General features: G+C 43.3%; 1 protein-coding gene across 1 annotated transcript in view; it reads right to left on the bottom strand.

The window, feature by feature from the left end:
- The window catches only part of E2F7 (E2F transcription factor 7), a 50,366-nt gene extending 23,918 nt beyond the window's left edge, over positions 1–26,448 (bottom strand). The window contains exons 1-4 of the mRNA XM_043967751.1: positions 26,323–26,448; positions 25,659–25,751; positions 17,086–17,361; positions 7,766–7,934 (exon numbers count right to left, since the gene is read on the bottom strand). Of these exons, the coding sequence (XP_043823686.1) occupies positions 7,766–7,934; positions 17,086–17,361; positions 25,659–25,751; positions 26,323–26,418 (634 nt within the window). The 5' untranslated portion in view covers positions 26,419–26,448. The remainder of the gene's footprint in view (positions 1–7,765; positions 7,935–17,085; positions 17,362–25,658; positions 25,752–26,322) is intronic.
- Between the last annotated feature and the right edge of the window lie 1,192 nt (positions 26,449–27,640).

Raw genomic sequence — 27,640 nt, forward strand, 5'->3', positions numbered from 1 at the left:
TCTGGGACACTGAGCCAAGAAAATGGACAAGCTTGTCCATTAAGAGATTGGGTAGAGGAAGCTGGATGGTGCAGTGGATAAAGCACCAGCCCTGGATTCAGGAGGATCTGAGTTCAAATCCAGCCTCAGACACTTAACACTTACTAGCTGTGTGACCCTGGGGAAGTCACTTAACCCTCATTTCCCCACAAAACAAAAGAAAAAACCAGAGAGAGAGAGATATTGGGTAAACTTATAAACCAGACCGACAGCTGGTCACTGTCACAGCTTTTCCAATGTATCATTTCCCTCCCCAGAACTATACTAAAAAAAAAGTGACTTTAACTGTCTAATTCTAAAGCACCCCAAACTTTCTTGCCACTTAATTAACATTCTCAGACCTTCCTGTTCACTTGACCATGAAAAGAAAAGCTATTTTATTCAAATGGATCAGCTGATTAAAAGATGCCTCACTTCAGTTACCATCTGATGAAGTATAGGCCTATATCAGGCCTGGTAGTTTAAGATAGATATTTGAATGAAATGAAATACTTGTAAGTCATCCACCAGTTAGCTCAGGGACATACAGCTTCCTTGCTCCCTAAGCAAACATACAGTCAAAAGGACATGGTACAGGGGGCAGCTAGGTGGCACAGTGGATAAAGTACCAGCTCTGGAGTTCAAATCCGACCTCAGACATTTAACGCTTACTAGCTGTGTGACCCTGGGCAAGTCACTTAACCCTCATTGCCCCACAAATTAAAAAAAAAGTCCATGGTATGGGAATTCTGAAGACACTGGTACATCTAACAAGTGAATCACCATGGTTGGGCCTTTTTATGTTTTAAGTGAACAGGAAGCCATGACACCATGGCCTGAGCCCAGTATGGAAACTGCCAAGAGTCTGTATCTTTAGCCTTTGGGGGCAATCCAATTTTGAGGACAATTTTCTTGGCTCTTGGGAAGAGAATTAGCCTAACACATATGGGGATTTGGGGAGGAAAGATGGGGATAGCCCTGGCTTATCATCCCATCTCATGGCCTTCCCCTATATACAGAGGAGGTCTTATCTCAATAAATAGTCATTGGATCTAGCTAAAATCATGGCTAGTATGAGAAATCTATGTAGAAATGGATCCAAAAAGGACCCTTCCCCCATCTGTGAATTGTTTGATTTAGCAACAAACACTCTACCGTTTCTGAATTCATTTGCCCCATTTGTTCTGATGTAAATGTCCCTAACAAAAGAATTCTGACATCTTCGAGAAAACCATACCAACTACAGAGCATCTCCTTCTGCTTGGTTGGCTCTCTGCCTAATTTATGTGACGAGGATGGACTAAAAGTAATAGACTATAGTAATAATTTTTGCTCTTTGAAAATTTATCATGGGAAATACACTTTTAATCAAACAAATCATACAGCAAAAATGTTAGTTGCTACAAGGTATTTTCTGGTCACACACACACACACACACACACACGAACAGAGTTCAATTCTAAGGTTTTGGTTGATGAACCCAATGGGAGGTTTTTCTTTTGAAAAGTTGTCCTAGGGGCAGCTAGGTGGTGCAGTGGATAGAGCACCGGCCCTGGAGTCAGGAGGACCTGAGTTCAAATCTGGCCTCAGACACTTAACACACACTAGCTGTGTGACCCTGGGCAAGTCACTTAACCCCAATTGCCTCACTAAAAAAAAAAAAAAAAAAAAAAGAAAAGTTGTCCTAGTCCACCATGGAATATTCCTGGCATGAAGGCTGATCAGACCATGTGTCTAGGGCAAGCCATTCCAACGTTTTCATAGATCTACTTTGAAAATAAGATTTCGATAGCTGCCACCTTATTGCAGGCCCTTATCCCCTCACACCTAGACTGATGTAACAGCAATGCCCTTTGGTTGGTCTCCTTGCCTCAAGTCTCTTTCCATTCTTCTTTTTTTTTTTTTTTGAGGCAATTGGGGTTAAGTGACTTGCCCAGGGTCACACAGCTAGTAAGTGTTAAGTGTCTGAGGCTGGATTTGAACTCAGGTCCTCCTGACTCCAGGGCCGGTGCTCTATCCACTATGCCACCTAGCTGCCCCATCTCTTCCCATTTCTAGTCCATCCTTCCTTCAGCTGCCAGATGATCTTCCTAAAGCCACACCTGGCAATATTAGCTCCCTATTCAATAAAACTGAGTGGGCTTTCTATTACCTCCAGGACCAAATATGAAATCCTCTACTTGGCTTTGAATGCCCTTCACAGCCAGGCTCCTTCCTACCTTTCTAGTCTTCTTGCTTTTTTTTTTTTTGTAGAGGCAATTGGGGTTAAGTGACTTGCCCAGGGTCACACAGCTAATTAGTGTTGTGTCTGAGGCTGGATTCAAACTCAGGTCCTCCCGAATCCAGGGTCAGTGCTCTATCCAATGCACCACCTAGCTGCCCCCTTCTTGCATTTTTAATCTCTGCCCTCCATGCACACAACAATCCTTGATGGTCTTTAGATGTGACAGTCCATCTCTTGACTTTGTGCTTTTTCACAGGCAGTTCCCCCATGCCTGTCATTGCTCTTTTTCCTCACTGGCTTCCTTCAAGACTCGGCTCAAATCCCATTTCTGCGAGAGGTCTTTCCTGATTTCTCCCTCTGCGAGTGCCTTCCCTCATATTACCTTTCATTTATACTTATGTGTATGTACATAGTTGTTTATACACTATCTCCCCATTAAAATGTAGGGTCCTTTATATCTCTAGTGCTTAGCATACAGTAAGGGCTTAATAAATGCTTGTTGATTTGGATTAGATGATGTACCTTGCTCAGAGGGTAGCAGAGAATATAAATACTGTCCTCTGGCAAAGTAAAAGCAAAGTGACAGTACACGGGGAACACATACATTCCCCTGTCACACATCTGTTATACATTCAGTATAAACTCCCAAATTTGCAGCTCATGAATAAATACACCAAGCTGGAAAATTAATCTGGCTGTCAGGGCTGTTAAAGAAATCTTGCATTAGGTGGGACAATGGTCCAAATGAAAAGATCTGGAGTTGGAAGGAACCATTGAGTTGAACCTCCCTCATTTTGCAAATGAGGAAACTGAGGCACAGAGAGGAAAATAATTTTCCCAGAGTAAAAAACATCCAAGTATATGAATCAGTATTTGATCCCAGGTCTTCCTGACTCCTCAAGTCCAGGGATTTGTCCTTCATAGCTCTAAAGATAAAATACTACATGGAGGTTTAGGAGACTTGGCTTCTGGGTCCAGCTCTGCCACTAGCCAGCTGTAACTTCGGCAAAGTCAGTTTTATCTCTGTGGGCCTGCATTTCTTCACCTATAAAACAGGGAATCTGGGGATGACCTTCAAGATCACATTTAGCTTTGATAGACAAAGAGCGAGGGTTCCTAACTTGGGGTCTGTGCACTTGTTGTCTTAATATTCTGATAAGTGCTCTTCAGTAGAACTGGTTTCTTTTGTAATCTTATGTAATTTATTTTAATTATTTAAAGACATCATTCTGAGAAGGGGTCTCCACAGGCTTCACCGGACTGTCTAAAGGGTCCACGTCACAAAAGGATAAATACCCCAACTTAGAAAAATAATGCTAGGCTTAAAAATGGTGACTGATGGATTATTAGTGTGTGAAGGAAAAGCCTGAAACAGTTTGTCCTCACCCAGAGACCTACTGGAGGAGTAGTGATTTTAACTCTTTGCTTGATGTTTCATGAATGGTTCGGTTTCAAAGGTCAGATAGCTGCCCATACCTCGTGTTTTTGTCCACCCAATGGGAGCCTGTAGTCAGAAAGCTTTTCTCCTGGTAGCCAGCCTACATTTTCTTTTGGATCCAAGTAATCCTTCTAATCCTGGTTATGACATTAGTTCCACCATAGAGGATTTGCACATCGTTACCATCCTCACGCTCCTTAGTCACTGATTAAGCTTTTCAAGAACCTCCCTCATCCCAGTAGATTGATTACATCTCCTTCGCACTGTGTGTGTGTTTGTAAAATGTCAAAGAGAAATATTATTCTTTTATTTTCTTACCCATCATTTCCATCTTGAACCTGTTTCAGTAAAATCTCAGGAAAGTGATGATTCTTCCACTGATTTGGTTTATGGTATCATTAATTTAGATTGTTCAGATGCGGAAATTAAATCCTAAAAGTTCTAAGTGATTTCTTCAAAGTCAAACAAGTATTGAGTAGGAGAGCTAGAATTTGAACCTAAATCTAGTTAAAAACATTGGTCTCTCCATTTGTACCCTCCACTGACCATGCTAGTACTTCTAATTAATTCTAGCGGCCCCCAACTGGGACAAGCTTGGAGTCAGGAGACGGGTTCAAAACCAGACTCTGATACTGGCTGTGTAACTATGGACGGCTAAGATATTTAACCTCTTCAATGTCCTTGTCTATAAAACAGGTGGTCATAGGGTTACTGTGAGGAAAGGGACTTTTGTAAAGAGTAAAGAACTACAGATACATGACTAATTACTTGGTCCCTCTGCCAAGCGTTTGGGTGATGTTGAATTAGCTCCTAGAGGAGTCACAACATCCCACCTAGTCACGCCTGTACTTTGGGGACAATGCTCCAACAGACTGGGACTTCCTGGCTTTCCCCCCATCTTTGAGGCCCTTCTGTAAGCTGTGGCAACCTTGTCGAGCTGGAGAGAGGTGTCATCTGCCCTACAGCATCTGTTTCAAATACATCAGCAGGGGCGGCTAGGTGGCGCAGTAGATAGAGCACCGGCCCTGGATTCAGGAGGACCTGAGTTCAAATCTGACCTCAGACACTTGACACTTACTAGCTGTGTGACCCTGGGCAAGTCACTTAATCCCAATTGCCTCACAAAAAAAACAAAAAACAAAACAAAACAAAAAATCAAATACATCAGCAGCTTTGGAGTCAGGTCTAAGTGGTAATAAGCCATTCATTAGCTGTTTTTTCCCACAACTGGAGCTCGGTTCTGGATACACTGAATGCAGCAATGAAAGGATTCTGTAATGGCTTCCACTGACCCCACTGTCGGAGTGTTTCCCTGCATTTTCTTTTTCAGTGGGACAGTCTTTTTTTTTTTTTTTTTTTGGTGGGGCAATAGGGGTTAAGTGACTTGCCCAGGGTCCCAGGGTCCCACAGCTAGTAAGTGTCAAGTGTCTGAGGCCGGATTTCAACTCAGATCCTCCTGAATCCAGGGCCAGTGCTTTATTCACTGCACCACCGAGCTGCCCCCAAGGGACACACAGTCATTTAACCTAGCCTAGGTGACCTAGATGGCTTGGGTTCCTTTTAGCTTTATAAATCTCAGGGGTCACATCCCACAGGAAACCTTTCCTAAATTTTAGTTGTTAATAGTCTCCCTACTCCCCCAACCCCAAACTACTTTATTTCATTTTTATTTATCTATGTTCGTGTTATTTCCCACCCATAGAATACTTTAAAAATCAGCTAAATAAATCAGATTGAGTCAGTGAACCTCCAGGCCTGGCAACCTGTTGACCAGCCGTTCCCAGATTTACCAGCCTTTATCAGTTCTCAAGTTATCAGTTGTATTGGCAGCTGAATTCAATTCAACAAGCATTAATTAGGCACCTGCTCTGGATATATACAAAGGCAAAAAATGAAGTTGTCCCTGCCTTCGAGGACCTCCTCAATCTGATTTATTTAGCTGATCTTTAAAGTATTCTTTTCTTCGTTGGTCTGTCATTATAGCTACAGAAAATAGACAAACTCACCTTCTGGACACTGCTCTTACAGCTTAACATTTAATGCACGCCTGCGATGTGCTGGTGCTCAGAAGCCCCTGTGATAGTACATGTCCACCAGAGGTCTCTATTTTAAAGCAACAAGATCTGTATCTACTGTGCTTACATGACACACACAGGTCTCACCAAATGAACAGTCATTTGTTTTTCCTCTTTTGAATTTGCTATTTCGCCCCCACCCCTTAGCTTTTCTTGTTAGACTTGCTTGGGGAATTATTGGGGAAGAGTTTCAGACATAGTATCTTCACTTTGCAAACCCCTGTGTGGGTACCTTCTTTCCTTCCCCACCCCTTTTCAATTTCCTATTGGTTGTTGACTTTACCTATTAGAGTCTAAGTGCTTTGGGGAGGGAACCTTTTCTTTTTTGCTTGTACTTTTATTCCCAGAACAGTACCTGTGTTTAATAAATGCTTGCTGCCTGCCTCAAAAGGACAATAAAACCATCTTTTGTGTCAGCGAAAATGAGAAACAACAGGTAAGAGAGAGCTCCTGAGTCACTTTCCTTTTTTTTCTAACAGGCAATGGGGGTTAAGTGACTTGCCCAGGGTCACACAGCTAGTAAGTGTCATGTGTCTGAGGCTGGATTTGAACTCAGGTGCTTTATCCACTGCGCCACCTAGCTGCCCCTGAGTCACTTTCTCTTCAAAGTTTAGAGCAAAAAGAGGTTTCTGAAATGTGAGCCTTATATGTTAAGTGATGTAATGGGAAGAGCACATGGTTTTTTCTCTCTTTTTTTTTTGCAGGGCAATGAGGGTTAAGTGACTTGCCCAGGGTCACACAGCTAGTAAGTGTCAAGTGTCTGAGGTCAGATTTGAACTTGGGTCCTCCTGAAACAAGGGCCAGTGTTTTATCCACTGTGCCACCTAGCTGCCCCCAAGCACAGGGTTTTGAATTATGAGGATCCGAGTTCCAAACCTAGTGGCTTTGCTCTCTTAGCACTTGTGTAACTTTGGGTAAGTCATTTAGCTGAGATATAGTGGAAAGAACTCTGGCACTGAGGTCAAATCCTACCTTGGACACTAAGTGACCTCGGGGAAATCACTGGGCCTCAGTTTCCATCTGTTAAGTGAAGGGAGGGCTGGACTAGATGGTCTCTGATATCCATTCCAGGCCTAAGAGGGTTTTTACCTCTCTAGGCCTCAGTAAGTATTATTCTCTCTAAAATGAGAAGGTTGGACTAGCTGATCTCTAAGGTTCCTTTCTAGCTCTAAACCCTAATGATATTTCTAAGTTTTTTTGTTTTTGTTTTGCGGGGCAATGAGGGTTAAGTGACTTGCCCAGGGTCACACAGCTAGTAAGTGTCAAGTGTCTGAAGTCAGATTTGAACTCAGGTCCTCCTGAATCCAGTGCTTTATCCACTGCACCACCTAGCTGCCCCTCCTCCCCCGCCCATGATTTTTATAAAGCCCAAGAATGAAATTCCTTGGAAGTGAGGACTGTCTATTAAATATGTATCTCCAGTGCTTGAAATTTATATGTTGTGGCGTTTAAAATTATATGGGGTGCCTATCTATGTCCCAAATCTTAGGAAACTTTATGAGACCGAGAGAGCCTGGCCAGACCTTTCTTAAGGCCAGGCTCTCTGACTCTCATAGAACCCCATTATTTTCTCACAATGTATATGTTATATATGTTTGATTTATTCTAATCTTCCTACCTTTGATACTGTACAGTTACAAGTGAGAAAGCATTACCATCCAAGTTAAAACACTGACCCTCACATTTCAAAGATGCAGAAAGCACAGATGTAACCAGAGCTGTGGTTAACAATGGCAGCGTCGCGTCAGCCTCCTTCCACAGAAATAATCAATAAACATTTATTAAGTAGCGACTGTGTGCTGAGCACTGTGCTAGGGGCTGTTCCAAGTCAGCGTTCCTCCTGAAGGACTTGCTCTTTCCATAGTTAAAAAGATGCTGCACAAAACTTAGAGAGTCAAAGAAAAACCTCATCCCCAGGCATCACATTCATGTCTTGTGAGGCGTCAGTTTAAATGGACCCCATTTTTCTGACCAGCTTCCCACAGACTGTCTGGCTCAGAGCATACATACCCAGACTGGCGGCCACTTCATCCAGGGATATTGTGGTTTTCTCAGTGGACAATGGGTAACTTGGATAACGAGCCAGAAACTTCTGGCACAGGAGTCCTAAACTCTTCTGCTTTCTGCTTGGCCGTTGCTTTTCAAATTCATCCACAGGGCCATCCCCAACAGCATCGAGCTACCATGGGGGTGAGGGAGGTGGAATGAAGGGAGGATAGAAGAGGGAGAAAAAAACCAATTCATTAACATATAAGAAGGGGAACCTTCATGGGAAATAGGAAATCTGCCAGGAACAAAGGAAATCAGAAAGTTTTCCAGCTAAATTAGTTTTCCTTCTTTAAACTTTTATTCATTATCTTTTCCGGACTGGACCTGTGATTTCATTAATATGGGGAATTCCTAATGAAAAAAAACTCCCTCTTACCAATGCATACTTATAGTCTTGGAAACTCAGGCACTGAATGCTAAGTGACTTGCCCAAGGTCACACAGCCAGCAAGCATAAGGCTGGAAAGAAATAAGCATTTATGTAGCTCATATATTAATTACTGCTTACATATATTTATTATATGTGTTATACAGATGTTGTTATTAGACCCATTTTATAGGCAAATAGAGGCAAAGGAACTTGACCAGGGTAACAAAGCCAGCAAATGTCAGAGAGGAAGGTAAGGAAATAAGAATTTATACAATGCCTACTTTGTGCCAGGCACTGTGCTCAGCACTTTTTGGGGGTGGGGGTGGGGCAGGGCTATGAGGGTTAAGTAACTTGCCCAGGGTCACACAGCTAGTAAGTGTCAAGTGTCTTAGGCCGGATTTGAACTCAGGTGTTCCTGAATCCAGGGCCGGTGCTTTATCCACTGTGCCACCTAGCTGCCCCGTGCTCAGTACTTTTACAAATATTATCTCATTTGATCCTCACAACAACCCTGTGAGGGAGATTCTGTTATCATCTCCATTTTACAGATGAGGAAACTGAGGCAAACAGTGGTTAAGTGACTGAGGCAGGATTTGACCTCAGGTCTTCCTGACTTCATGCCACTTCTCTATCTACTAGAATACACTACTCCTAGACCCTTATCTTAAGCAAATTAAAATGCTTGTTTGCATTGTGAGGCTGAGTGAGCTTACACAGGTGTTTTTTTAAAAAAATACCTGAATGAATCACTAGGTGGTTTAATCTGTGATATTTTGGGATTCCCAAGCCCCAGGTCTCTTCCCTCCCTAAGACCCATTTGTCTGGCAAGTCAGTCCAGTCGAACAGCCTAACCATGAATGCCCTTGTCCTGAGTGTGCTCCATCTTCCTCTAGGCTCGTTTTCTTCACTGTACAGCACCACAGAAGAAGCAGCTCTTGTCAGTCAGTCAGCCAATACACATTTACTAAATGCCCAACTACCATGGGCCTGGCACTGTGCTAAGCAGTGGGGGTACACAGAAAGTGGGTGCCTGCTCTGCGGGAGCTCAGTCTAATGGGAGAGACAACACACAAACAACCACGGACAAACGAGCGAGAGACAGGCCAAATTGGAAACGACAGAGGGAAGGCACGAGAAATAAGCGGGATCGGGAAAGGCTTCTCAGAGATCTTAGCTGAGACTCGAAGGGAAGTTCTGCTCTTGGAGGAACAAATCTCTACATACAAATGATACAACCTTCTGCCTTTATCGAAAGGTACTCTTACATTCAGCTGCCTCTTGCCTTTCTGGCTGTGTTAAACAAACAGAAAGCTTTATGACGGGGATAATAAAAACACCTACCTCCTGGGGCTGTGTGAGATTCAAATGACATAACACACATGAAGAAAGTGCAATATAAGTTATTGTTGTTGTTGTTCTTAGAAAGCTAACTACTTTAGAATGCTCATAATTAGACAGTGCACTGAAAGGGTCTTGTCCCCAAAAGAGGTCACAGAGAAAGGTTATTATTATAATAATAGGAGAGACAGCCATGACCTTGTGGATAGAAAGGTAACCTGGGAGTCAGGAGAGTCTTGCCTCTGACATAGGCTGGCTGTGTCACCCTGGAAGGTCATTTAAACCTTTCAGTGCTCAGGGCAACTCTTTAGGAATAAGTTTCACAGACTAGACAAGGGACAATCAGGAAACAATGGAACTCAATAGTTCAGTGTTCAATAAAGTAGAAAATACAAATTACTTATGAAAAAAAAAATACCTTCCTATTTTAATAAAAACTGGGAAGCAGTTTGGCAGAAATTAGGCTTAGATTAGTATCTTACACCATATTCTACAATATATTCCAAATGGATATATAGCATTAATATTAAAGATCATAATATTAAAAATCTAGAAGAGATCATATACTCTCATAGTTATGAGTTGGCAATTAATTCTTAACCGAACAAAGAACAGAGGTAGTTACAAAAAAAAATGATAATTTGATTACATGAAATTGAAAAGCTTCTGCACAGACAAAATTAATGCACCTACAATAAGATGGGAAGCAGTTAAATGGGAAAACCAACTTGAACTTCTAATTTTTCTCAGAAGGGTTTAATTTCCAAGATATAGAAACAATTAACATATATGTGTGTGTGTGTGTGTGCATATATGTATTTATGTATACACACATATATAAAAAAGTCATTCCTCAATGGATAAAGGGTCAAAGGATATATATATATATATATATATATATTTACCAATAGTTCTCAGAAGAATTGCTATTAATAATCACATGAAAGAATGCTCCAATTCACTAATAATTAGAAAAATGACCATGACCTCATATCCTACAAATTGGCAAGGATGACAAAATACGACAAGACTTAAGTTCTAGAGAAGGCACAGACCAACGCTAATAGAGAAGTTTCCCCTTCTGAGAGTTCCCTATCTCTTATTATTGATGTATAGAGTATTTTATCCCAAGGATCAGGAGAATAATGGATGTATGTTCTCACTATCAGTCTCAGATAACTTTTCAGTGTCGGGCAGTGGAAAACTGGCTGGATTTGGAGTTGGCAGATGTAGATACAATGCCCCACTGTCCTCCTCACTATTTCCATGACCCTAGGCGAGTCATTTATTCTCTCTGGGCCTCAGTTTCTTCATCTGTAAGTTGAGGGGGTCGGACAAAGTAGTTTTTAAAGCGTTCCTAGAATCTACAACTGTGATCATAAGAGTGTAGTGTGGTAGATAAAGGGCTGGTTCTGGGGTCAGGATGCCTTGAATTTGAGTCCTCCCTCTGACATTTATTGGTGTAATCCTGGGGAAGTCATTTAACCCAGTAATGTTGGGTAATTTATAATGACACGAATGGCAGAACAACTGCTTATAGGAGAGAGAATTCCCTATCCCGAAGTGTCCTACACTGAAGAAATCACAGGCCAAAGAAAAAGGGGGAGAGGTTAAAACTGTTTCATTTGCTAGTGCAAGACCATGCGGTATCTTTAATAACTGTATGGAATAATGCAGTTCTTTAGACTCTAGGAATGGTGTTGGGTGATCATAATCAGGCTTCATTAATTTTATATGTAAGAAAATGTTTCTTGTATCCCTAGAGGTACACCCATGATTTTGTGTTCTATTAACACATGCGGGAATTGAAATGCCTTTCTGATCATGATCTTTTCTCTTTCCATGTCTCATGTTTCATTTCTCCTTAACCTGTCCTCTGTCCTCACCATGACCTCCCAATCCTCCAACCCCTCAGGTCTTTCCCAGGTCATCACCCCTACCCTGGCTACACTCTTCCCCCTTTCCTATCTTGACCCCCTGGTGAACCAGGCCCACTCTCGTATCTCAGATTTCTTGCTCCCTTTTCCTAGGCACATCTGGCCAAACCTCAACCCCGGATCACTTCCCACCATTTTCTTCCTTGGCTCCCAGTCATATGATACTGAATGGAGTTGGGGGAAGTTGCAAAAAGGGGCTCACTGGTTCCATTACAAATTTGTATGATCTAAATCTCAACTGGGTTCTCATTACAAAGGCACCCTTCTGCTCCTCCCTGATCGATTCTCTCTTTCACCTTCCACAGAAGCTGCTCCAAACCTTTCTCAGGCCTCCAGTGGCACCCTCTAAACACCTCTGTGCTAAGGATATGGTATCCTACTTCTCTCTTTTCTCAACCCTCTGACATAATTCCCACTATTTCCTCCTCCACTCCAGCCTCTGATGGTGGGGCTTTTCTCCTTGTCAAGGCAACTTCCTGACATCCATCCTCTAATCCTATTCTCCAGAAAAATGACTTTCCTATTATTCTCTCTCTCTCCCTCTCCTTCTTACTAATCTTCAGCTAACCCCTGGCTACTGGTTCCTTCTCTGCTGCTTACAAATATATCCACAAATTTCAAAAGCCTCACCTGATCCACTAGATGTTGTCCCATAACCCCCCACCCCCTCTTCAGCTAAATTCCTTGAAAAAAAAAATCTATAGACTTGATAATTCCACTTTCGTCCCACTCTCTTCTTCTTCTTCTTCTTTTTTTGCCCATTAAGAGCTTGCTGCTAACTTCGAAGAGCATGGCATCAGTTGAAAAATGAGGTCTGAGGAACCAAATTGTAGAAGACAGTGGGGGGGGCAGCTAGGTGGCACAGTGGATAGAGCATCAGCCCTGGATTCAGGAGGACCTGAGTTCAAATCTGGCCTCAGACACTTAACACTTACTAGCTGTGTGACCTTGGGCAAGTCACTTAACCCCAATTGCCTCACCAAAAAACAAACAAAAAAACCCCACAAAAGAACCAAAGTCTAATGGAGGAGACAACATGCAAAGAACTTTGTACTGACAAAGAACATGCCAGATACACTGCAGATGAAAACAAGGAAGGAGAGACTCCCAGGTCTGGGGGCCAGTCCGTGAAGATGCCTGGAGCTGAAGATGGACTGTCTTGTGTGAAGCACAGTAATGAGGTTGATGTCACTGGATCATAGACTATGTGGTGGGGAGGGAGGTGTGAAAAGACTGGAAAGGTAGCAAGGAGTTAGCTTACTAGGGGTTTTAAATGTCCAACAGGGCTTTTTATATTAGATCCTAGCAGTAATTGGGACTCATCTGAGTTCACAGAGGGGTGGAGGGTGGTGATGGTGAAGCCATGGTCAGACCTGTACTTTAGGAAGATCGATTTGACGTCTGGGTGAAGAATGGACTGGAATGAGGAAGGGCTTGAGGCAAGGAGACCAGCCAGAAAACCATGGCAGTGGTCAGTCATGAGGGCCAGCACCAGGGTGGCAGTGTGGGAGGAGAGGAGGCAAATTGTGAAGGTAGAATTAATGGAATTTGACAACAGACCTGATATGGGGGGATGGGGGTGAAGGAGAGTGAAGAATTGGGGATAACACACAGGCTATGAGACTGAGTGAACAGGAGGATGGTGGTAACCTTGCCAGTAATAGGAAAGTTAGAGGGGAAGATGAGGAGGAAAATAATGACATCTACGGGACGTCCTGTCTGAGATGTCCAACGGGTAGTTGGAGATAGGAGAATGGAAATGCAAGGAGAGAGGTTAGAGCTGAGAATCATGAACAGAGAAGACAACTGATTCCACAGGAGCCAAGGCAGGTCAACATCTCTTTCATGTTTTATAGACCCAGAGTTTCCTGGGGGGCACCAAAAGGATGACTGACTTGACTAAGGTCACACAACTAGTATAAGGCAGGACTTGAATCCAGGTATTTTTGACTACATCAATACTCTCTCCACCATACTATACTGCCTTTTGTGAAAATGTGATGCACTCTGAAATGAGCTAAAGTATGTTTACGAGCTACTGTTTATAAACAGCTAGGTGGCATTGAGCAGGAGACTTCACAGCCAGGAATTCAAATGCTGTCTCAGACACTTAGTACCTGTGTGAGCCAGGGGAAGTCACTTGTCTTATCTCAGCCTGCAAAACCAGGTTAACAATAACATCCACCTCACAGGGTTGTTGTAAGGACCTAATGAGATTATATAGATAAAGGAACTTTAAAGTGCTATATGAACATCAGTTACTTTATTTTGGCTGGCCACCGTCCTATAAAGTTCTGGTCTTTTGCCTCACTGTGGCAGGAGCTGCCCCTCAGCTCAGAAGAGGCAGCCTGTGTCTTCTGGTCAAGGTCGGCCTGGCTAAGTTTGGGAGAGCTCCTCAGCACAGAGCCAGATGCCAGGTGATTCATTTTTCTTTGTCATATTAACTCTCCTAAAGCACAGAGGGATGGTATCAGTATCTGGGTGAGTGCAGTACTTGGCATTTAGGGAATCAAGGATCTCTGAAGTCAGGCTAGCTCTTAGAGGAAGTGGAGGCTTGGGACACTGAGAAGAACAATGACCAAGAACCTGAGCTCAACTCTCACCCATGTCTCCTGTGTGTGACCATGGCCAAGTCACTTTATATTCTCTGGGACTCAGTTTACTTAGCTGGGTGGTATAGTAGAGAGAGCACCAGGCCTGGAGTCAGGAAGGCTTATCTTCCTGAGTTCAAATCTGGCCCCAGACACTGTGTGACCCTGGGCAAGTCATTTAACCCTATTTGCCTCAGTTTTCCCATCTGTAAAATGAGCTAGAGAAGGAAATGGTGAACCACTCCAATATCTTTGCCAAGAAAACCCCAAATGAGGTCATGACGAGTCAGCTGCTACTGAAAACAACAGAACAACAAAATGGGGACTAGATTCTAGATTTATGACCCTGTGACCAGATGACCTCTAAGTCATAGAAGCACATAGTAGGCACTTATTTCCTATAATTACCTTCTATATTTATGATAAATGCTGTTACCCTAACATAGCTTCATTTTGAACCAGTTACCTTTTGCTCTGAAAATTTCTTTCCAAAGGAAAAGTGACAAAAAGAGAATGACGAAAGATAGAATATGTGTGGAGGAAGAGACTGGATATATCAGGAGAGTTGTAAAACTTGTTTTGACTTTAGGCACAGAAGTAACTTGTTTTCAGAATTGTGTAACACCCACTTATCTTTATCCTTTCTGGAAATCTACTACCTGTGAGACACAAAGACAAATCAGTAATCCCATGTTGCTATATCCAATTTTTGAGTATTTAATGATAGAACTAATTATTTGTGTCTCTATCAAAGAATTTGGAGAGAATGTTGGGGAAAGGGCACGTTAGAAGAAAGGAAATTAGAACAGTGTGGAAAAAGCAATAAAAAATAATCCATCAATCAAGAAACATTAAATACCTACAATGTGCCAGGCACTGTGCTAAACACTGGTGTTAGGGGACCTGGGCTCAGATCCTGGCTTTGATACTTAGTAGCTGCATGACCTTGGAGAAATCACTTAGCCTCCCCTGGCCTGTAAAATGTTGGAGTTGGAAAAGATAACCTCAGGGGTCCCTTCCACCCCAATGCTCCTTTGATTACAAGTATGTTAAAAGCAGGAAATAAGAACAAAATCTGGGTAAATATACAGAAAGCAAGTTTTATAAGGGGATGGGGGGGAACTATTATATATATATATATATATATATATATATATATATATATATATATATATATATAAAAAAATTTTTTTTTTTTTGCAGGGCAATGGGAGTTAAGTGACTTGCCCAGGGTTACACAGCTAATAAGTGTCAAGTGGCTAAGGCTGGATTTGAACTCAGATCCTCCTGAATCTAGGGCTGGTGCTTTATCCACTGTGCCACCTGGCTGCCCTCTAAAATATATATTTTTGATAGGAACTCTTATTCCATTCCTATAGGGAGGGGAGCTCCCAGTGAGCTAACTTTCTCCTCTGAAATAGTTCTTTACTTGTTTGGCCACTAACAGTCCTAGACTCGCCTGAGGGCACTAATAGGTTAGGTGACCATACTACCAGCAAATCAGAGGCAGGAATTGAACTCAGGTCTTCTTGATTCTCCTTGTCATGATATTCTGTCTCCTGAAATACCCATCTTAAAACAACAAAACTGAAGTTTATGATTTCAGTGCCCAACATTTAGCATTTTTTTTTGTATATCTGAATGCTTTTATCAATGGTTAACAAATCAAGAATTAGGAACAAAAAGAAATTTTAATCTGTAAGTCAGTCTTGTCCTTATTTGCAGCTCTTGTAAGCACTCTGGTGGGAAGGAAAGAGAAACTGGCGACTAATGAGATTTTTGATCACCGTCTGGTCTATTTCATTTATCTCTGTTCTTCCTGGTACACTCATGAGACAAGGCAGCTGAGAGGATGGCTACACTTCAACAAAGAACAAAATCAATTAACTGCAAATAATCTGTCATGACTGGAATAAAATAAAGGTTATTAATTTGTAAGAAAGAAAACTTTTCAGGTCAAGATTAACTGAAAATAGAGCCCAAGTGCCTTTGTTGGATTTTATAGATTATAAGAATTTCTTCACAAAACAACAGGGTAAAAAATTTGGTCTTAAAAAGTTGATACTACTTGGGGAGGGCAGCTAGGTGGCGCAGTGGATAAAGCACTGGCCCTGGATTCAGGAGGACCTGAGTTCAAATCCGACCTCAGACACTTGACACTTACTAGCTGTGTGACCCTGGGCAAGTCACTTAACCCCCACTGCCCTGCAAAAAAACAAAAACAAAAAGAAAGTTGATACTGCTTGGGTTATTCAAAGTACCATCCGACAGTTTTTATAATGAAAAACAACTTTTAGGATGAACGCATTTCTTTTCTCTGACTCCATCTGCCAAGTTGTTTGCTGCAGAGGAGGTGCTGATCTGCTGTGAAAGTGGGGCCCCCTCACCTGGGAGTTCCCTATTCCAATGATATCAGTGTCTCTCCCCTAATGACTATGCAGTTTACCTCTACTGAAGAACACTGGCAGTGAAAAAGTCTTCATTTCAATTTATGTATTTCTCTCTCTTGATTTCATTGGTGTAAAGAGCTCCTGTAACAGATGCAGCTCAACTACAACTGCAGAACGTGTAGTAGAGAGATAAACCATTTATTAAGGGCATACTATCTGCCAGGCACTGTGCTATAAGTGTGAGAGGATTGCCCTAGGGGTACTAAGGGATTAAGGGATTTGCCCAGGTCATATCGGAGGTGAGATTTGAACCCAGACCCTCATGACTGTGAGGTCAACTCCATTCACTAAGGCATGACAGCTTTTTGAATTCTCTATATGAGCCAGTGAGTCAAAAGAGAATGAAAACCTTCAGTTGGCACACCTCTGCCTTACCTAAGGCAGCCAGTCAGTCCAGTAGATAGGTTGCTGCACCTAGGTCCAAATCTAGCCTTATACAGTTACTAGCTGTGTGACCCTGGGCAAGTCACTTAACTGCTACCTGCCTCGGTTTCCCCATATATAAAAACGGGCAATTCCAGGATTGCTGTAAGGATGAAACCACTTGGCAAACCTTAAAGCACTAAATAAATACCAGTGATTGTTATTACCCTTACCTGTAGTGAGTCTGAGAAAGCATCATCCTTGTTTTCAATTGGTCTGAACAGCTCCTTCTTCTTTTCCCGGTCCCTCATGTCAGGACTAGCAGCACTAATGAGCATCTTCAGGTTTGCTGTAGGCGTCCACGGTTCTGCCTGAGGTCTGTCGGCAAGCTTAACCGGTGTAATTGGATTTCTTTCGGGCGTGTAGGTTTTTTGCTTCGATAAATCAATCGGTTCATTTTTCATTGGCGTCTTTGGGGCCATTCTGGATCGATCAACAAATATATTTTCCTATTAAGAAGAGAGATTGTTTAGCGATGATGGGCCAAGTGAGGAGCACAGTTTAATCAGCTGAGGTCATAAATGGGTCACTTAAGACGTCCATCATTAGCATAGACATGAAAATATAAACTGGCCCCCAGGACAAACATATTGAATAGAAATTAGTGAGGGATTAATGTGAGTTAAACATTGGGTCAGGTGAGAAATTCTGCCCAATCACCCTATTTCTCCAGGTTTTTATTCCCCTTGATTTTCACAGGATTTCCATGTGTGAGGGAACCCATCAGTGTATTTGCTGATGGCAAAGGCTTATAATTGGGCAGGAGATAGACAGCCATGGAGACAGTCAAGAGTCAATGTGGGATGAATCAATATAATTTCTGTGGGCCACGTGTTTTAACAAAAAGTTATTTGTCTTTGCAGGGCAAGCTTGCAGGTGCACGACTTTGGATTCCAAGTATTCACCAGTGCTAATGGAGCTGTTGTTGGTGGAACCGCACTGAACCCAATGACACACCAAATTTCAAGTCTACTGACATGTCAGCTCATGTTAATTCTTCAGAAAATTGTTGAGAAAGAAAAAAAAAGGCCCCTTGGGCCTTGATTAATGATGAGCATGTGATTAGTAAAGAACATTTCAAACACTGGCCATTTTCTGATTTGCATTCTATTTCATATAGCTTATATACCTTCCAATTAGACAGTAAACTCCTAAAGGACCATGTCTTTGCATATTAACATGCACCAGGGCCAAAAATTTGGAGCTAAACAGTATTTGAAAAGTCAGAGAGCTAAGGAGCAGAGCTTTGGACTTGGCAGTCAAGATGAGTTCAAATCCTGCCTCAGTGGCTAACTGGCTGTGTGAACCTGGGACAGTCACTTAATCACCAGTGCCTCAGTTTCCTCATTCATAAAATGGAAATAATAATAGTCTCTACTTTTTAGGGCTGTGGTGAGGATTGAATGAGATAACATGGAAAGTGCTTTGCAAACCTTAAAATACTGTATAAAAGCTAATTATTATTATTACTTTGCCCAATCTCTTCATTTTACAGATGAGAATAATGAGCAAGTAAATTGTCCAAGGGTACAGAAGCCATAAAGGGCAGGCAGGATTTGAACCCAGGTCCTCTGACCTTGAATCCAATACTCTCTTCACTGTACCAAGCTGCCTCTCCATCAGACAATGGTTTATGCTCTCCTACCCTGTGAGCCAGGTTGTGAAAATCTCATTATTCCCATTTTATAGGATAAGGAAGCTGAACTGGATCGTGGTTACAAGCTATTAAGAGTCAGAGGCAGGATATGAAACTAGGTCTTTCCTGACTCCAAGCAAAAGGGTCTTCCCATGATTCCACAAGACTCCTTTCCACCAGCATCTAGCCTAGTACCCTTCACATTTTGTTTTGTTTTAGTGAGGCAATTGGGGTTAAGTGACTTGCCCAGGGTCACACAGCTAGTAAGTGTTTGGTGTCTGAGGCCGGATTTGAACTCAAGTACTGATGACTCCAGGGCTGGTGCTCTATCCACTGCGCCACCTAGTTGCCCCCCCTTCACATTTTTTGATGGGAGGTGGGCATCTGGACCTGTTCCTGGCATGCCAACTCCCTCCACCAACAGAGACTGGCAATTCAACTCTAACTTATAATTCACATAGGGGGCCCTTAGGGGCTCTGTGATTTGCCCAGACTCATACAAATATGTCAGATAAAGTACTTGAACTCAGGCCTTCCTAACACTAACGTCGATTCCCTAGCCATCATACCATCCTGTCTCTTACCCTGTGTTTAAAAATCGATGAATATTGGGGCAGCTAGATGGCGCAGTGGTTAAAGCACCAGCCCTGGATTCAGGAGTACCTAAGTTTAAATCCGGCCTCAGACACTTGAGACTTACTAGCTGTGTGACCCTGGGCAAGTCACTTGACCCTCATTGCCTCACACCAAAAAAACCAAAACCAAAACAAATAAAAATCGATGAATAGCTGTTATACACACCTTTTCCAAAACAGGTTTTTGCCATCCAATAAAGCCTGCCAAGCATTTTGAATAGTCTATAGTTAAGTTCTTTTCCAGTCAGGTGTGCTCTCAAATAATTAAGGAAGTGGATGAAGTAGGTGGTATTTAGCATCCTCTGAATCCCTAGGTTTCAGCCTACACACACCTTGTACGTTGGTTTGGGTTCAAAGAACTGGAGCAAACACAATAAGGAAAAAACCAGTACTGGTGTTTCCCTTAATAAGAACACCATCTGAAGGTGTAAAAGATGATTTGTTTGGGTGGTTGGGGCTTGGTCTAACAAGAAGCCAGCATCCTGCTCCTGACAATAATCATTACCTGCGGTGTGCTGCTGAGAATTTCTCCTATGGCAGCAGACATCCTCATAGAACCAGGAACCACTGCAAAGCATTATCTCTTTTTAAATAACTCTCTCCCAGTGTGCTAACCCAATAAAGTCAAATAGAAATGATCTACTAGGGAATTGTCAAATGAGCTGGAGAAGGAACTAGCAAAATACTCCACAATCTTTGCCAAGAAAACCCCAAATGGGGTCACAGAGAGTTGGACATGACTGAAATGACACAACGACAGTAGGCAATTCCAAAATATTAGGATCAAGGATTTAGAGCTAGAAGGGAACTTCATCCTCTTGTTTTGCATACGAGGAAACTGAGGCCCAAAAAGGGTAAGTGACCTGCTCAAGGTCACAGAGGTAGCAGAGATCGGAACCTAGGTCCCAGAACTCCAAATTCAAAAGTCTTCCCATTGGTCCATGCAGCCTCCCAAGTTAGTCCCAGTAATGTTATACACTGGGACAAGATCTCGAGATCTCTCAATAGCATAAAGATGAAGGAGGGATAGAAATGTCAAACCATTTCTGAGGCTATAACCTGTTCTCCCTGAAAGGAGCTCATCATGGGTGAAAAATTGAGAAGATGCCCCAAACAAAGGGGCAAAGAGGATAGTGGTCTAGTCTTCCTTATTCTTCTGAGACATCATCAGAACAAAGTCATGGCTGCCTCTGCTGCTTTGGGGGAGGCTGGCAAGTGATCTCTTTAGCTGATGAGAAACATTACTTGGGCTGGAGATTGCTAAGCCCTGTTACTGTCCATCTCCCTTATCCCTAGACACAACAGTTATAGTAATGAGAATAAAACTCACACCTATATGGAGCTCCATGGCTAATACCTCCCTTTGTCCAAGATGTGTTGATGGTCCCATTAAACAGGAGAGGAAACTGAGGCTTAAAGGCTAAGTAATACGTCATAATGAAGGAGCAGAGCTAGAATTCCAATACAACCCTTTTATCCAAGCCCACCCCTCTTTCTACTACATTATTCTATACTTTGGGTGTATTTGGGACAAATGATTATCTATAATGGTTCAGAAACGTGGAGAAGACAGAGGTCCTCTTATGTCTACCCCAAATTTCTCTTGCTTAAAGTCTATTTCTTCATTAGTATGGTCAAATGATTGAACAGCAGGAATAGATATATTCCCTTCCCCCCCCCCCAAGTAATATTCAAAAATCTGATGCATTACCATCTGTTTAGCTGCTGTACCCTATGGCTCACTTGGTCTTTCCAGACAGCTCACAGCTGAAACCTCTTCCACGTTTTGTCACCTCTTATTATTGGGGCATGGGCCCCTTTGGCAGTCTGGTAAAACCTACAGACCCATTCTCAGAATAAATGCTCTGTTGCCCACATTAAAAAATGGAGAGAAATGCTAAATTTCAGTTAAAGGTTTGTGAAAATTAAGATGTCATTTTTTTTTTCCAATCTAGTTCACAGACTTCCTGAAATCTGTTAAGGGGGCCCTGAATCCCAGGTTAAGAATCCCTACCCTATTAGAAAGTGAGTTCCTTGAGAGCAGGGATCATCTTGCTTTTTTACCTGCATCCCCAGCATTTAACATAGCACTTTGAAGACAGTAATTTTAAAAATAGTTTCATTTATTCTTTTTTTTTTTAAACTCCAGACCCATAGTATTGAGATTGGGAACTTTCAGGGAAGAAACTACTTATATTACAGATAGGTATTTGTTCTGCAACTTAGGAGTCTTAAGAATTGGCTGGAGTACTAAGAGGTCACACAGCCTATATGTATCAGAGACTGAATCCAGGTGTTCTTTACTTGATATTGGCTCTCTATCTGCTACTCCATGCTGTTTCTCTAGCTTAACTTTTTTTTTTTTGGGTGGGCCAATGAGGGTTAAGTGATTTGCCAAGGATCACACAGCTAGTAAGTGTCAAGTGTCTGAGGTCAGATTTGAACTCAGGTCCTCCTGAATCCAGGGCTGGTGCTTTATCCACTGCACCACCTAGCTGGCCCCTCTCTTACCTAACTTTAGCCAGACATATAAATACCCAATTATTTTCTGTTCATGACATCCCAGCCAACAACTACTTGTTAACTTATCCCTCAATCTTTGTTTCGAGGTTAAATAATCCCAAGTCATGCATTCTGTTTTCTAGCATTTTCTCAGCACTGTTTTGGGTCTTTCTCTTTTGCTTCCAGTAGACTGACTTCCTTGAGGGCGGGGTTGTCTTTTGACTCCTTTTGTATCCCTAGTGCTTAGCACAGTGTCTGTCACATAGGAGGCGCTAAACAAAATGCTTATTGACTGACTGGTTAAAACACAAAAGCTCCATTTGACAGATCATTGGTAAGGAGAGAATTTGATCAAGATTGGATATAGTGAGAAATGCCCTTTTCTGATCATTTGACAAAAATAAACATATTTAAAAAAAAATCACTGACCAAGAAAGCAAGCAAGCAAGCGAGTGAGTGAGCGAAAAAGCAAGCAAAACTCCTGAGTACTGACTTACAGTTGTTTCAGGCTTTACCAAGGAGATGGACAGATCCTTTCCAATTTTTGGAAACCTGACTGTCTTCCTGCAACTCGATTGAACAAACATTTATTAAGTGTCGATCATAGGCCTTTCCCAGAAGTGGGTTACAAAGACAGAAACCTAAAGGATCTCTGACCTTAAAGAGTTGACCTATTTTGTTGGGGGGATGGGGGGTGAGGGTGGATAGAACAACAATTACAAAGTTAAGAAGATAGAAAAATATATACAAAGTAATTTCAGTGGGAGGTGGGGGGAAGAGTTACTGACAACTGGGGGTATTCAGAAAAGGTCTCCTATAGGAGGATACACTTGAACCGACCCTGGCGGCAGAGGTGAGGGGGAAGGGATTCTGGGCAAGGGAAAGGGCTTGGAGGATAGCAGCAAAGAGACAGGATGTGGACTATCATGTATGGGAACAGCAACTGGCCAGTTTGGCTGAATGGAAAGTTTGTGAATGAATCAATCTGGAAAATAGACTGGAGTCGGATTGTGCTTGGCCTGAAGTAGGAAGATCTGAGTTCAAAGGTGATCTCAGATACTAGCTGTGCAAATCCAGACAACTCACTTAAGCACTCTGAGTCAATGAACTCATCTGTAAAATGGAGACAATAGCATCTACTTCCCTGGGTGGTGTAAGAATCAATGAGACAATAATTGTAAAGTGTTTAGCAGGTACTTAATAAATGATTGTTTCCTTCTTTCTAACACAATGAATTTATAGTAATTATATTTTAACTTAGAGGTGCCTGGGAGCCACTGAAGGTTTTTTGAGCAGGGGGTGTGGCATGGTCAGAGCAGCCTTTAGCTGTGTAAAGATGGATTAGAGAGGAGACACTTTAGCACCATCTTATCTAAATATCCTTAAAGACTTTGAACTCATTTATTTTCTTCTATTTCATGTCTCTCTACATATAGCTTAGGCAATAAAAAAAGTGCTCCCTTAAGGAATACAATTTTGTAATATTTTCCTCCCTTGAGAAAAGCGTGCCCTTAAAAACAATGGACTTGGTTGAGAGCCAGCTTTGCAGTGTGACTGAGGTGAGTCACCCCTTTTTCTAAGCCTGTTCTTATCTCTAAAATGGGGAGAATACTTGCCCAGGGATGTCTGGAAGAACAAATGAGATAATGTGAAAGAAAGGGCACAGTCAACCCTAAAGCCTTAGATAAATATAATGTATTCTAATTATCCTCCTTCCTTACAAAAACTAGTCAATGGAGTATGAAGAAATGGCATGCAAAAGAATTAAATTTATCTTATAAACTTCAAAATAATGGCAGAGCATCATGCACTACTCTTTAAAAAAACAACACCTACTTATTCAAAAGATTGATAGCTAGAAAGGACTTGAGCAAGAAATCAAAATTTAACTACCTCATTTTACAAACAAGAAAATTGAGACCTTGAAAGGGAAAGTGATTTTGTCCACTATGATTCTGGTACAAAGTACAGAGAACCAGAATTGGAACCCAGGTCCATCCGATCCAAATCTAGTGATCTTTCTACGAGCACAGATTTCAAGCTAGTCAAGACCTTTAGAAGCCAGTTAGTCCAATTCTCTCATTTTACTGATGAAGAAACAGATTCAGGTTAAGTGACTGGCCCATAGATACCCAAAGTGAGGAAGTGTTGGAGGAAGGCACCTGAACCCAGATTTTCCTGGGTCCGAGTTCTGCACTCTACCCTTATGTCATGCCTCTCTCACCAATGGGCACCACACCTGCCAACAGCTGCTACTGGTGAAGAAAGTGCTTATTAGCAATTACTCCTTAAAAACCTACCAAGTCAATTTCAAATCTAAATGTAAGATCAAATAAGCCAGGAGAAGCTAAGTGGCAATTACAGTTAAAGAGGTGGCTGAACCTAGATTAAAATTCAGCCTTTAAAACTTCATTTGGTACCAAGAGAGGCTAGGATGGATGACTTCTATAAAAATTCTATGAACTAGGACACTGCCTAAAATGCACAGCAATTTAACAACTAACAAGGTATTCTAATTTATGGTTTATAGCATAAACTGATCAGAGAAGCAGGTGGGTGTTGAAATGGATAGAGCACTGGAGCTGGTATCAGGACGATTCGAGTTCGAATCCAGCTTCAGTTACTTACTTGCTGTGTGACCTTGGGCAAGTCATTTAAGCCTACCTAAATTTCCTCATCTGTAACATGGGGATGAGAAAAGCACCCACCATATCTAGGGTTATTGCAAATATCCAATGAGATGCTATCTGTAAAGTGTTCTGCAAACCTTGCATTGATTTATAAATGCTAGCAATTAATGCGGTTTCCGGTCAGAAAACAGTACCAGTAAGACTGAGGTCATGGATTATATTACCACATGGGCCAATTAGCTTTATCTTGTTTCATGGACACACAGAGCATCATTAAGCCCAGTCATAAAATAATAGCTCACATTTATATAGTGATCTAAGTTTGCACTTCACAACAACCCTTCAAGGTAGATGCTTAATATCATCCCCATTTTAACAACTGAGGAAATTGAGGCTCTGAAAAGTGAGATTACTTATCCACGGTAATGCAGCTAGCATCTGAAGGAGATTTGAACCCCAGTCTTCCTGACTATACTTCATCTACCACCACATACCTCTTAGTATAGGATATAGCTGGCTGAGTGCAAATCTACCATCACAACTCAAATTGCTTGCTGGGGTCCATTAACTTCTATTTTTCTATTGAGAGGACCCATATCACTACGGGGAGAATGGAAAATGTCTCTTTGAGGTGCTTGTTGGTTGTTGTAAGAACAGCTTACATTTCAACTATCCAAACACCAATGAGATTTAACTTACCTGGTAGTAACCGAAACAGCACCCTAGCATGATACAGTGCTATTGTCTTAAGTTCAAATCTCACCTCTGAGGATTATTACAGGTGTGACCTTGGGCATGATACTTAACCTCCTGGGGCCTCAGTTTCTTCATCTGTGAAATGAGGGTATTGGACCAGAACAAATCTTAGCTCCCTAATTAGAAATCCACTGATCTGTATTTGCTGCTCAAATCAGCCTAGCTTAGCCTATCTATAATGGTTGGTAGACTTTGCTTTAAAAAAAGACTACAAATTGCAACTTTTCAGAGAATATTGATATTGTAGTCATATCAATATGGAATATTAATAGCACGTGGGCTTCCTCCTTTGCTAGGAATTTAACTAATGCTGATATTCAACTAAGGTATAATTATAGGAAAAATACTAAAACCAAGCTGGATTTACTTGAAACACAAGTCACACCATAGGATTATAAACAGCTAGAAGGGACCTTACAGGTCAATCTAGTCCAACCCCCTAATTTTTGCAAAAGTGGAAACCCAAGCCTCAGAAAAGGTAAGTGACTCGTCCAAGGTCACCCAGGGAGTGAGGTAAGTGGCCCAGACTGGACATGGTGTTATTAAAGGCACTGGTTATTCAGCTTAGACTCTTTCTGTTCACTTACCTTCTGCGCATTTTCCCCATCTTCAATCACAAATTCTAGCCTGGGCTGCCTGGGGCTGATCAGGTCTTGTAGTGTTAGACAGTTGACCTCCATCTGTAAATTGAAATTACGCAAGAAAGGTAGATTTTTAAAATCGGGGAAAACAATCATATTCCTTTGCGTGCATTTCCACTAGTAACCCCCTTCCCTCCCTCCCTCCTTCCACCCCCTCCCCCCAGGTTTGCCAGTGCAAACGTCTAAAGAGCGCTCAAATCTCTCAGAAAACGCGCCAGGGAAACAGACCCGGAGCAAGTGGAGGGAGGAGGAGGAGGAAAGAAGCAGACCCTGGGCAGGGGGAGGGAGGCAAATCTGTCAGAAAGACCCGGGGTCTTCCCGGTCAGTTAATTTTGGCGCAAAGTCCTGCCGAGGATCGTGAAACTTTGGGGCAACTCGGGTGCCTCCGGCTACGAGCCCGGTGCCTTCCCGGGCTTCTGGGGGAGAGCCCTCCCCAAAGATGGGGTCTCTCAGGGGGTCCCCCATCCCCTCCAAATCGCAGGGAGTGCGGGACCGGCTGTGGCCGGGGCTCGAGTGCGGACCCCCTGCCCGCCGTGCGTTTCTCGCCTAGAGGGATGGAGGGCGCCCCATTCTCCCGGAGCCCCCCGCAAAGCCCAGGCGCGCTCCTTACCGCCCTCCTTCCGAAGGAGGCTTCCTCCTGCCTCGGCAGAGACGCCGGGGCGCGGGAAGCGGGGCTGCTCAGCGGCGGCGCATCGGCCTTGACCATGGGCAGAGGAGGGCGAGCGAGCGCGGCCCCCGCACCGAGGAAAGCCCTGCCCGGTTCCGCCAATCCCTCCGGGGCCGCTGGCACCCGCCTTTGCCCGCACTAAGCGCCCGCCGATCACGACTGGAGCGCCGAGCTGCCCGGGCCCCGCTAAACTCCCGGGCTCTGGCGCCTTGAGACGGAATGTGAGGCCGCAGCCAATGGACGGCGGCCGGAGGGGGAGCCCAGCGGCGCAACCCGCCAATCGCCGGCCTCCGAGCGCGCCGCCCCCTCCGGAATGTTGGCGCTCGGCTCGGCGCGTCCAGGCTCCGGACCCGCCCAATTGTTGCAAAGTCGCTCCCCTCCCCCTTCCGGGTACCTGCGAGACGTCAGGCGGCGGGAGGGGGCGGGCGCTGAGTCAATTTCGGCCGGGGTCGGGCGGGGCTGCCGCGGGAAGCGCCCGAGGGGCGTGGGGAGGGGCGTGGAGGGGAGGGGGCTCGGGTCCGGAGCACTTCTTTTGTCATGCATAGAAGGCGGCTCCCAGGCCGGCCAATTAATGGGGAGCTGAGCAGATGGAGCCGCGAAAAAACGATCCACTAGACCTCTGGATGCTAAAGGCGGGTCTCCTCCCTGCAAACAACCACCTGCCTGGAAAGCCGAGGCGCCCGGGCTTGTTTGGGCACGGTCCGGGCCCGGCTGGAGGAGGCACGAGGCCCAGGTTGCCACTTTGGGCCGGGAGCAGATGGCAAGGCAGTTAGGAGGATAAAGGAGACCCACGGGGAAGTGTGGGGTGGGAGGGGGGAGTCCGTGCCGCACCGCACTCAGCCGCGGGAAAGGTTTGTCGGCGTGGCTCTCGTTTCAGGGCTTACTGACGCCGCCCCCAGCCCCACCCCGCAGTACCTGTGAAACGGGTTTTCATGGGGCTGCTTGGCCGTGCTTCAGAAAAATAAACACCCAGGGTATTATTTTCTCTTAGACTCCCTGTCCCCAACTCCTCATTTATCTTTCAAAAACATGAACGCTGGGAGTAATTTTCTTTCTTCTCTGACACTGAGAAGCCGGGACATCTTGGGGAGAGCCTCTGGTCTGTCTCAGGAGAGAGGGTGGTTGGGGTTCAAAGCTTGGCAGAATGGAAGCGGGTTTTTGATTTGGTACTAGTAGTATTTCCATTGGTAGGGCATATGGTCGTCCATTGATACTGTTAGGTTAATGAAATTCAAAGAAAAGAAAGCTTAAGAAGGATACA

The sequence above is a fragment of the Dromiciops gliroides genome, chromosome 5, assembly GCF_019393635.1.
Source record: "Dromiciops gliroides isolate mDroGli1 chromosome 5, mDroGli1.pri, whole genome shotgun sequence".
In the NCBI taxonomy this organism is placed as follows: domain Eukaryota; kingdom Metazoa; phylum Chordata; class Mammalia; order Microbiotheria; family Microbiotheriidae; genus Dromiciops; species Dromiciops gliroides.